The sequence below is a fragment of the Lepidochelys kempii genome, chromosome 16 (genome assembly GCF_965140285.1).
Source record: "Lepidochelys kempii isolate rLepKem1 chromosome 16, rLepKem1.hap1, whole genome shotgun sequence".
Classification (NCBI taxonomy): domain Eukaryota; kingdom Metazoa; phylum Chordata; order Testudines; family Cheloniidae; genus Lepidochelys; species Lepidochelys kempii.
The window spans coordinates 4,239,345-4,251,753 of NC_136395.1; the positions used below are offsets into that span (position 1 = coordinate 4,239,345).

A 12,409-nucleotide genomic window follows, 5' to 3' on the forward strand; every position below is an offset into this window, starting at 1 on the left:
GGGTTCCTCTATCATTGCAAGGCATACAGGTGATGTAGCTGGTCCATAGTGCAGTGTTGCTGTGTGAGTCCCAGGATATCAGAGAGACAAGACAGGGGAGGTCATAGCTTTTATTGGACCAGCTTCTGTTGTGAGACATCAGCTTTTATGCTTACGAAGAGCTCTGTGTAGCTTGAAAGCTTGTGTTTCTCACCAAGAAAAGCTGGTCCAATAAAAGATATTACCTCATAGAAATAATATGAATGTTATTTATGTGGATCCAGGAGGCTCAGGGAGCCAGCCATACAACAGAAAAAAAACAAATCCAGAACCATAAAAATAAAATAAAATCCCACACACATGAACAAGGGTATCTGATTATACAGGGAAAACCAGAGGGGTTTTTTTGTTTTGTTTTTTAGAAAGAAAATCTTTATTTAGGAACATGGGAACAGAGGAATTTTTTTTTTTAAAGAGAAAGGTGAGCTAAGCTATTCGTTCAACGACATGATTAGGAAGCTAACTATTTAAATCAGGTTCCAAAGAAAAGCTCTATTAAAAGAGGAAAGGTGACATTTCACATTTAATGAAAGCACAATTGGCAAACATTTCAAAAACCAAAAGTGTTTATAAAAATTTAGTTCTAAAATGTAAATATGGGGAAGAAGACAGACCTAGGGCCAGTACTGGTCATTCTAAAAGCACCCTTTGAGAAAGACAAGCTTTAATATACTTCATTAACATATATTAGAAAATCCACAAAGGCTGTGGATTTAAGCAGATAGCATGTTTCACACTGTAGGACCTTCTGCTTGGCAAAAGCAACATCGGCAAAAGCAAGTTGCTGACTTCAGACATGAGGTTGAAGTGCAGGCAGGTGTGTGAGCACAGAGACTCATCAGTACCAGGTGCAAGGAACAAGTCTTGAAGGCAGCCACCATTTAGAGTTTTAAAACTGATAGGGTTCTCTGGCAGTGGTGAGGCCATTGCTAGAATACTCTGCTTAGTCCTGGGCAAGAAGGTGTTGTGATGGACAAGTGGGGAGGAGAATTCAGAGAGGAGCATGCTGCCCTTGTTCACAACAGTGTCTCTCTAGAGTGACTCCAGTTAAGCCATTTTCGCCAGTGTAACTGAGATGAGACTCTGCCTCAAAGTGTTCCAGCAGCCAGGGAGATTGAGGTAGGCCAGGTCTACACTAAGAAGTTATGTTGACCCAGCTACGTCACTCAGGTGTGAAAAATCCACACCCCTGAGCAACCTGAATTTGTGCTGGAAATGGCCCACCTTGATGATCATACACATTGTAAGGAGAGTGATCACTTTACATAGGCTATTACCAGCAGGAGAGTGGGGTGGGGGGAGAGAAAACCTTTTGTAGTGATAATCACTGATTTTTTCATGGTTTGTGTGTATAAAAACGTCTTCTGTACTTTCCACAGTATGCATCCGATGAAGTGAGCTGTAGCTCACGAAAGCTTATGCTCAAATAAATTGGTTAGTCTCTAAGGGGCCACAAGTCCTGCTTTTCTTTTTGCTCACTCCCAGTGTAAACGGCACTAGGTCGATAGAAGAATGTTTCCGTTGACTGAGCTGCTGCCGCTCTGATTAACTGAGCCGACAGAGAAACCGCTCCCGTTGATGTAGTGCGTGTCTGTGCTGAAGTGCTGCAGTGTCATAGCTGCTGCTGAAGCAGTTTAAGTGTAGACACAGCCTTAGACGGAACGAATGAAATGTGTCTAGGGCCTTCTGTATCCTATCCCGGCCCTCCAGCGTATCTACCTCTCTGTGTAGCCGTTTGAAGCACTGTACGATGTGTAAACAGCAAGGAGGGAGAGGATTTGTATAAAGTGATCCAAGGGGCAGTGACAGGAATAGGATTTGTATAAAGTGATCCAAGGGGCAGTGACAGGAATAGGATGAAATGGAGCACAGGAAGTTTTTACAACTGAGATTTATAGATGGTAAAAGAGTCTCCCAAGGAAGTGGCACCAGCTTTATCACTAGAATATTTAAAACTAGAGACTGGACAAAGCACTTGAAAGTGTAGAGAACAATTCTACACTGCTGAGAGGATGGACAGATTGGTGCCTTTTCCATTTCTAATTTCTGTGCTTCATATAGTGTCACAGATTATTTGTATAATGCACAAAAAATGTGCTTTCCTGGCTCTTTTCCCTTAAGAGGTAATAGTTTTTATTTCCCTTCAGCAGTTCTATTTGTCTGATAGTGTTGGTTTTTTTTCTTCTGACACAGAGGGTGCTCCCAGGTGGGGATTATCAGGGCACTGATCGAAGCAGGCATCCCAGTTGATATGATTGGAGGAACTTCCATTGGCTCATTCATGAGTGCCCTGTATGCTGAAGAGCGTAGCTATAATCAGATGAGGATCAAAGCAAGGCAATGGGCAATGGTAAGAAAGTAGAATATATGTTTATATTCTTTTCCACTTTTAATGTATAGGAGTTTTCACATTAGCCACAGCACACATGGCAGCACAGAAGGAGCAGTCCAAGGTCAGAATACAGCCTCTGGATCTTAGGAGAGGTGAAGAAGAGTGTTTGAAATGGCTCTGATATGTTTGTTTTACCAGTAGTGAAGGATGAGATGCTGCCAGTGCCTTATGCAAAAGTGTACACTGCCACAGAGCATGAGAAACTTTGTTGGCAGAGTGCAGGATGCTTCCTGTAGACAGAACTGGTGCCTATTGGAGTGAGGCATGTCAGCAGCTCTGTACAGAACTAATCTCCATAAATCAGGAATCTGATGTTTTGATCATGGAGCATATCTACCATATCTGTTGGAAAAACAGAGCGCTCTTAGGGCACTCTGCTGGACTTGATCATATTTTGTAACATTACACTGCATCAGTAGGACAAATGCCTCACTCTGGTGCTGTACTCAGCTGCATTCTTGCTGTGGATCTGGCTTTTCTTTCTCTCATTGTACAGGTGGGTTTGGGGTGGATGTGTGATGGGGAAGGATCACATTAATGCATTCGGTGCAGTGACTAGACAGTACAGGAGCTTGAATTTAAAGTAGGGCTGTCAAGCGATTAAAACAATTTAATTACAATTTAAAAAATTAATTGCAATTAATTGCCCTCTTAAACAATAATAGAATACCATTTATTTAAATATTTTAGATGTTTTCTACATTTTCAAATATCCTGATTTCAGTTATAACACAGAATACAAAGTATGCAATGCTCACTTTATATTTATTTTTTATTACAAATATTTCCACTGTAAAAACGAAATAGTATTTTTCTGTTCACCTAATACAAGTACTATAGGGCAATCTCTTTATCATGAAAGTTGAACTTACAAATGTAGAATTATGTACAAAAAATAACTATTAAAAAATAAAAATGTAAAACTTTAGAGCCTACAAGTCCACTCAGTCCCATTTCTTGTTCAGCCAGTCAAGTTTGTTTACATTTGCTGGAGATAATGCTGCCTGCTTCTGGTTCACGTCACCTGAAAGTGAGAACAAGGTGTTCTCATGGCACTGTTGTAGCCAGTGTCGCAAGATATTTACATGTCAGATGTGCTAAAGATTCATGTGTCCCTTCATGCTTCAACCACCATTCCAGAGGACATGCATCCAATGCTGATGACAGGTTCTGCTCGATAACAATCCAAAGCAGTGCAGACCGATGCATGTTCATTTTCATCATCTGAGTCAGATCCCACCAGCAGAAGGTTGATTTTCTTTTTTGGTGGTTCAGGTTCTGTAGTTTCCACATCAGAGTATTACTCTTTTGAGATTTCTAAAAGCATGCTCCACATCTCATCCCTCTCAGGTTTTGAAAGGCACTTTAGATTCTTAAACCTTGGGTTGAATGTAGCTATCTTTAGAAATCTCACATTGGTACCTTCTTTGCATTTTGTCAAATCTGCAGCAAAAGTGTTCTTAAAATGAGCATGTGCTGGGTCATCATCTGAGACTGCTATAACATGAAATATATGGCAGAATGCAGGTAAAATAGAGCCAGAGACATACAGTTCTCCCCCAAGGGGTTCAGTCACAAATTTAATTAACGCATTATTTTTTTTAACAAGCGTCATCAGCATGGAAGCATCTCCTATGGAATGGTGACTGACGCATGAAGGGCCATATGAATGTTTAGCAATCTGGCACATAAATACCTTGCAATGAAGGCTACAAAAGTCCCGGGCGAACGCCTGTTCTCACTTTCTGGTGACACTGTAAATAAGAAGCAGTCAGCAGTATCTCCCATAAATGTAAACGAACTTGTTTGTCTTAGCAATTGTCTGAATGAGAAGTAGGACTGAGTGGACTTTGTAGGCTCTAAAGTTTTGCATTGTTTTGTTTCTGAGTGCAGTTATGTAACAAAAGAACTACATTTGTAAGTTGCACTTTCACAACAAAGAGATCGCACTACAGTACTTGTATGAGGTGAATTGAAAAATGCTATTTCTTTTGTTTATCATTTTTACAGTGCAAATATTTGTAATAAAAATAATAATATAAAGGACACTTTGTATTCTGTATTGTAACTGAAGTCAATATATTTGAAAATGTAGAAAAACATCCAAAAATAATTAATAAATTTCAATTGGTATTCTATTGTTTAATATTGCAATTAAAACTGTGATTAATCACGATTAATTTAGTGAGTTAATAGCGTGAGTTAACTGCGATTAATCAACAGCCCTAATTTAAAGGAATGCCTCCCAGTCCATTTTGAAGACAGGCTGTATGTTAATCACCCAAAGCTACCCATCAAGCAGCCAGTCTGTCACTCCAAACTTGTTATGAATTTGGCACATCAGTCTCAGGATATTTGCCTAGTTCAGGGGGCAAAGGCAAGAGAATCCTCCAAGTCCTGGAAAATCTTCAGATAAGATATTTTTAAAGCACAGATGGTGGTATTCTCCTAAGGAGACAGAGAAACCTGCACAATGATAGCATTGTAACACGCAAGGCTCTCGGCTACCAGAGAGGGACTGTTAAGTTTCCACTACCATAGTGGTAGGTTGGGTCTGTGTGAGTTCCTGAGGACTGCAGGGCTGAAATAGACCCCATTGCTTCTGCATGTACACCAGCCCTACTCTCAGTGTGAATGTACATCTTTGCACAAGTGTTAGCTGGTGTTTATCATTGTTTCTTGTCTTTATATGTGCTGGGGTCTGTTTTCTTTCCAAGTCTGACCATATAACTTTCTCTCTTTCACTTTCACATGCTGTCATCTTTTGAGTAGAAGTGATTGACTGAGGTAATTCTTCTCTAAACTAACTAAGAACCAAATGTCTGATGTAAGATGTAGCCCCAGTGTTCCAGGGGTCAGGTACTGCATTAGGGAGGAAAATGTTGGTTATTTTTTTAAATATACGAAACTCTGGGTTTTTAAACTACACTTAGCTGTGTGCTGACTGTTTAAATAACAATTTATAATTTGTTTGAGGAATTAAGAACACCAGAAAACATGCACAAAACTGCCCTAGCATCAAGCAGTGCTGGTTATAGATGACTGATGGTAAAAGATAGCATTGGTTACATCTGGGATCTGCCAATTATAAAGTGATTTAATGTATTTATTTTATTTCTAGTTTTTATATAAAAATTGTTTCCAATTTGGTTTTTCTAATGAAAGGAAAGCGACCTGATGAAGTTTCCAAGCTGGATTGAAACTAACAGTCCTCTTATATCTTGTGAGACTTAAAGTGGGAGACAGAGAAAACTGCAACTGGCATCTTGCAGATCTATTCTAACATTGCCTTTTGCAGGTAGCTTCTCCAGCTGCAGTCAGCTGTGGGTTTGGCTGCTTTCCTAGCCAAAGTCACAGTTGCACAAATAACGATTCATGCTGTAGGTTTTAGTCCTGGGATATTATGATAGCATTGGAACACGCAAGGCCCTAGGCTTCCAGAGAGGGACTGTTACGTTTCCACTACCATAGTGGTAGGTTGGGTCTGTGTGAGTTCCCAAGGACTGCAGGGCTGAAACAGACATCCATTGCTTCTGCATGTGTAAATGTACATGTTTGGCTACTTTCCTAGCCAAAGTCACAGTTGCACAAATAATGATCCATGCTGTAGATTTTAGTCCTGGGATATTATTCATGTGCAGCAAGGATGTGTCAAGGTCCCTGCCTAAGGCTATATCTTATCATAGAATCATAGAATATCAGGGTTGGAAGGGACCTCAGGAGGTCATCTAGTCCCCCCACCCACCCAGTTACACTTCTAAAATTGGATGGACTGACAGACGTTATTTGAATAAACCCCTAGATTGAGGGTTCCCACCTTTACCAAATACACACACAGTCACTTCAACGGGAGCGTCCATATAACAAAGCCCACAAACTTCCCCACGTTTTCTGCTTGTTTTTGCTACCATAGCAATCTCAGGTCCGCCCTTCCATCCCACTCTCCCTTGAAGTTCACTTGTTCCCTGCCCTCCCAACTCTAACTCTGCACCCATTTCCCAACATGCCATGATCACTGCAGCCGTCTTGGCTTCACAGCACCATTACTAGAGTGCAGGGGTGTTATTCTGGGACCCTATGGAGGGATTTAAGAGAGGTCATGAAGGTTTTGTGGATTAAAACAGCTTTAAGTAACTTCCTGTAACTCTTACAGCTCTGCAGCCTCTTGAAATGGTAGCTCAAGCTTGGTGCCTTTTGAAAGCAGAGATTCTGGGCTTCCCAGTGGTTGCAGGTGCTGGGTCACTACACTTGGGTGGCTGCAGAGGCTTCACAATTAAACTGGCACTCAGTAACTTTGTAGATATAAACTTAATTTAGTAACAATAGATCAGCCTTCCCACACCTCTTTAAGGTTTGGGAGGGAGCATGCTAGTCTCCTCCAGTGCACACAAGTCTACCATAAGAATGGCTGGTGGGTTGCACCTCCAAGAGAACTGAATTGTCATGGAGGGACAATTATCCTCTCAGTCTGAAAAGCCCTTTCTTTGCAAGCCTTTGAGATGAAGGGAGCTGTATCTGTCAAATGTTATTTATCATCCAGATGGGACAGACTTTTAAATTGTACATGCAGATTTTAGTCTAATTTTATTGATACACAAAGCATATGTTGTCAAATGGCTCATTCTTAGCATCGGTGCTGTTCTGTTAATCCAGTATGGAGTGGCCCCACTTTCTATCCAGACTACCGTATCCCTGCAAGGTACAAATAAAAATTAGGTAATATTATCCTCAGAAATACTGATTTCATCTTATTATTGAAGAGTGCTTTGAAGAGCTGCTTGGGATTTTTATAACCATTTTGACAAGCACACACCATTCCACATGCAAAACAGGAGTTGCTTAATTATTTAGGGAGATGTCAAAATGTGGCAAGATAAGAACAGACAGCTCTGGGTGGTGGCCTCTTCACTGCAGATGGCGTGCTGTGGGACTGGATCCAGCAAAATTATTTTCTGTGCCGCACAAAGCAGTGGAAGCCCAAAGTGGCAAACTTTTTAAGATTATGGGAGTGTGACTCTTCCAGGAATGGCTTTTCCATATACTTCCCCGTCACATCACAAATTATAGTAGCTGTCTTTGAGACCAGGGCTTTGGTGTGGCTTTCTTCATTACCCACTAACACTGTTCCTAGTGTCAGGAGCTCAGAGTTGTTAGGGAGTTCATGAAATCCCTTACTCTCCACAGAGGGCCTAATCTGAGTCTGTTACAGAGACTCAGCCAAACACCAGACAGCCTCAAAGTTCCAGGGTCCAAAAGCTGCAAGATCACTTCTGCCTTCCCCACGAGTCTCCATGAAAACTTCTCCACTGGGCTTGCTCAGAGGCAGCAAAGAGGCCAGATATTCAAGAACCAGTCAATGGGAGGATCAGTGTGTTGCTAGAGGAGAACAGTCTGGAAGTAGATTTTTACAAAATCAACCTGATACATAAAGGCTAGAAAGCCCCTGTTCTGTGGAAACATCCTTTTTTCCCCTGCTGCCCTAGTTCCCATTAGCTGTGGCTGTTGATGGTTATGGTTGTTTAGAACCACATGTTCTGGCTTTAGTAGCCTATAGGGACCTTATTATTTACATTCTCTATTGTGATGTATTAAATAACTTCAACTGGTTTCTGTGCCACCAGCCCAAATGAGAAATGGCTGCAGGACAAAAAAGCTTTTAGGTATTTTTAGAAATTGGCATCTCTTTGCTAGTGTGCTTGAGGGGGGACAAGCAGTTTAATTTGGTGGGATCTCTGGATATAATGGAGCAGCCAATAAATAATGGCTTTCATTTGCTATGCTGCAGATGGGGTGTGACACTCACAGAGCATATCAATTATGTACTCTACTCCATTGATTCTGTTGTGCTTAGCAAGTTACAGTTTTCTATATATTTTTTAAAGCTGATAATGAATCCACACTAATATTATATCAAAGTATATATGATCCACTTACAGTTCTTACTATAGAAAATATTTTGATTTTATGTAGTGCCTATATTAGGTGGCTAAAATTTTTCCTATCTTAAGGAGTTAGAGGTTGGAAGAGCAGTGACTGGGCACATGCTCCACAGAGCCATGCACACAGCCTCATACATGCAAACAGGTTTTGATGAAAGGAGAGTTGTTAGCCAGGACACTGAGGGTATTAGCCACTCTCTGGCTCCCATGCTGGCATCATATGCTGGCATGCTGGCTCTTTGCAGCCTGGCATCACAGCCCAAATGTTGTTTTGCAGGACAAAGGAAGCCATCCTCTGAGGGCCACACTGCAATATCAGGACTGGGTCTAAATCCAGAGTCCCATTGCGGAACATAGGGCAGATGAAAGTGGGTCAGAGGGTGCTGTGAACGTGACATGGCCTTCTGGGGAAGAACACTGAGTGAGGATTGCAGTGTGATGTCCACAAGTTGAGGGCTACATGTGGTGTTTTCATTGTGGGAGGCATACAGCTCTCATTAGGAAGTAGAGAATAATTAGTTATTAGGTACTGCACTTTGCAAATCACTTCACATCCTACACTGTTGGGGTTTTTTTTGTTCATATGCCAAATCTTCATGTATAACAACACATACAAGTACAAAACAATGTAAACAAACACAAACCTAAGAAGAAAATGCAGGCATTGCCAAAGGCATTGGCATGAACACCAGGCAAGGATACTAAAGGAAAAGAGAGCTCATTCTACTCTCAGGAGGTGGGAAAACTTCCCTGTGAGAGGTCCCAGTGAGTGATAGCGCATACAGCTGAGAGATAGCAGAAGTTGGTAGTCAGACGTGAGTGAGTGCTCTTATGTTAGCTTCAGATCTAACACAGTCATGGCACAAGTTAAGGAATGTTTAAGGTGAACTGCAGAGTTTTTAAAAAGTCCCTGATCCATAACAGGCTGCATGTAAACAAATGATAAATAATTCTGCAGTTTAAAATACCGGCAGCAGGGCACACACATTTCAGGTGTGCTTTAGCCTCCTCTCTGTGGACATGAGGAGTGCATCAGCAGCCTGCTCAAGAACTCTCTGGTGCGATTTACTGCCATTAGCACAGCTCATTAATTTTAAATTGCATTAAAAAAAATCTTTTTAAGCAATCGTGAAGGTTTTATTCACTGTATCTTCCCAGGGTTTCTATTCCATTTGGACAAGGAAAGCAGGCTGATCGGTTTCTCCTTCATAGTACAGTTCAAGTGAGCTTGCTTTGATTCCCATGCACTAGCCAAGTGCTGGTGTGCTTGGGTCCCCGCACTAGAAGGGAACATTGAAGTATTGAACATGTTTTTTGTGGAAGCCTTTAAAAAGCAAACATGAAAACATTGCTATTTAATAGTCACAGACAATACAGTGATATGGAGTTAGGGCGGAGAAGGTCTTGTCTGTCAGTTAGAGTAAAATGCCTTACCCAGATGTTGTAACCATCCCCAACCCAAGTGTAAGCAGGGGCATGGTCCCGCTATTGTGGGGAGCTTTCCTGGCTCCTGCGGTATCCCAGTGGAATTGGCTAGAGAAAGGATCTGAGTCCCCGCTCCCACCCTCTTTATCCAGAGCCCTGCCTGACCTCGAGGGCTCCCCTTCCACTCTCCTGTGCAGCAGAGTCCTCAGAACCCCAACAAGGCTGGGCCCAGGATTCCTGAAAGGCTGAACCCCCAATCTTGTCATGGTCATTTAGGACGGGGGTTAGGGTGTCCCCACTCCAGGGTGCTCTCTCCTACTTCCCTGGCCTAGTGAGCACTACATTAAGTTCAAACCAAATATAATTTATTAAACAGAAACTGTAAGAAAAATAAGTATAAAATGGAAAAGGGTAAAGGAAATAAAGAATCTTCCCTTATGGGCACAGGGAACACCACAAACAGCCATCTCTGGGATGTAAGGAAATTTCACAGTCTGTTCCTCACCCATCCTAGACCTCCCTCTCAGGTCCTGGCTGCACTGGGGTGATATTGTGGGTCAGATGCCTGCTCTGGCGGTGGCCTCAGGCGCTAGGTGCCAGGGACCCTTCTCCCCAGTACAGGCCCCTCCCCCCGTTGGCTTCACGTCGTCTCCCCTCCTCCCTCCCCCACCCCGACCAGCCTTCAAGGCCCTCTTGTCTGGCAACGTCTCCTTCCACTCAGCCCTCTGCCCAAGGTCCCACTTCACTCTCCCCAGCTCCTCGCCGTGCTCAACAGTAGTGTTACTTGTGGCATGTCTAGCTTCCTCCATCTAGCCTCTGGCCCTGTAGCTGGCCAAGGTAGCTCAGCCTTTACTCACCATAAGCACGGATGGTCTGTGCTTCCCGAGCTCCAGGCTGTTCCAGCTCCCCAGCTCTGCCTCTTCTGGCTCAGTGCTGTTGCCCTGCCTCCAGCCCAGCTCTGGTTCCAGCCCCATCTGCCTTCTGGGCTGCTTCTCTGGCCCCTCTGATGCTGGCTGCTGCTGCTCTGCCTCCAACTCAGCTCAGTCTGCTGCTCTCCCCTTAGCTCTGCCCTCTCCTGGCTCAGGCAGCTCCACCTAACACAGGGGATGTGCCTCAGGCTCCTGACTCTCTCATTGGTTTGTCCACCCTATCAATCAGGGTGGCTGCTCCCCATTGGCCTTGGGGACTGTCAACTCAAGATCCTCATTTCTCTTTATCTCTTCTCCTTTCTTTTGGTACTGGGAGAGGGCCAACCAAAAAAACCAACCCACTAAGTTTCAATAAGGGGCCAACATAAGTATTATAAACCCAGGAAATATAGAACTAAGGGTGAATTTAAAAGAAATCTAAACATGCCTATGGTCTGGCAATGCACCAAAGGCACCCAAACAACCTTAACTGTCCCCTGTAATGAAACTTTCAATTTTTATAGTTCCAGAGGAACTTAAACTGATCTTTAAAAATATTATATCTCCCCCCCCCCCCCCATGCCACTACAATATTGTTAAGGTTTTGGATGCTCTAACCATGCATTTTCAGACCTTGAACTATTTGGATTTCTTTGAAGTTCAGTCTTATTTCCTGGGTTTAAAGTGGTTGGGTTTGGAATAATTACAACGTCCATGCAATGTAATTTACTCTAAAATATTGACACGTATGCTCCACCTTTAATCAATTTTAATATAGACATTAAACAAGAACCTGAAGAGAATATAAATATGTAATATTAACTTTGAACCATTTTTAAAAATTTTAGCTTATACAGTTAAATTCACCCAGACACTCTGGTTGCCAGTGTCCTGGCCAGTTAAGATGAGTTTATGGCAGTTTTGCATCCCCAGAGAAAAACAAAGTAGGTGTGTGCGCTTCAGTGGTGCCCCTGTCTCCTGACTTCCCTGTTATCCTGCATGCAGTTTTCTCTCACTTCTGCACCCCATACATTCCCCTGCTCACAAACCCTAGTTTTCCTCTGCTCATTGAGTGGATCTGGTGCAGTAGGTAGTTTTTGAAAAACCTGTTTTAGAATTAATGATCATGTTTGTTTGTTTTTAAAAATGCAAATATATCCCTCAGCAGAGGGTGAACAATAAAATCACCTCTCTGATGAACTCATGAAGAATTGCCATCTTTCAGAATGGCTGCCATATCCTGTCAATTGAGAATGAGGCCACAGGCTATACACAGTTAAGATGTCCTCTTTACAAACACACACTGCCTTGGGAGTGAAGCCAAGCTACTTTTAGGGATGATATTGGCCTTCTTTATTTTTGAAAAGTAGAGAAAGGAGCACTAGGGAGGAGCAGGTAAAGGCAGGCGATGAGCCATCTTTGCTAAGGGCAGCCTGTACCTTCAGCCCCACGAAGAGCAATAGGACATGTCAGCTATTTTGGAAGAGGACAGTTCAGCTAAGGAGAAACTTTCAGTTATAAAGAATAAGAATATGTTGTTTTGAAGTAGAATTAATTACCATTCATTCTAAAATATTTCTTCCACGGTACCTTACGTACAAGGTTTCAGTGAGTATTTACTCTATGGGGAGTCTGCATTGTTAAGACCAGTAGGGACAAAAACAGGTATGACACTGGGCACTAAATTTCTTGAAGGTTCTAGTTAA

General features: G+C 42.4%; 1 protein-coding gene across 13 annotated transcripts in view; it reads left to right on the forward strand.

Moving 5' to 3' along the window:
- PNPLA7 (patatin like domain 7, lysophospholipase) overlaps positions 1-12,409 on the forward strand; it is a 443,243-nt gene that overhangs the window by 362,110 nt on the left and 68,724 nt on the right. For all 13 annotated transcript variants that reach the window (XR_012155226.2, XR_012155225.2, XM_073314045.2 and 10 more), the window contains one exon: positions 2,233-2,389. Coding sequence is in view for 11 of the 13 variants with exons in the window: in XM_073314045.2 (XP_073170146.1) it covers positions 2,233-2,389 (157 nt within the window). In the remaining 2 variants the exon portion in view is untranslated. The remainder of the gene's footprint in view (positions 1-2,232; positions 2,390-12,409) is intronic.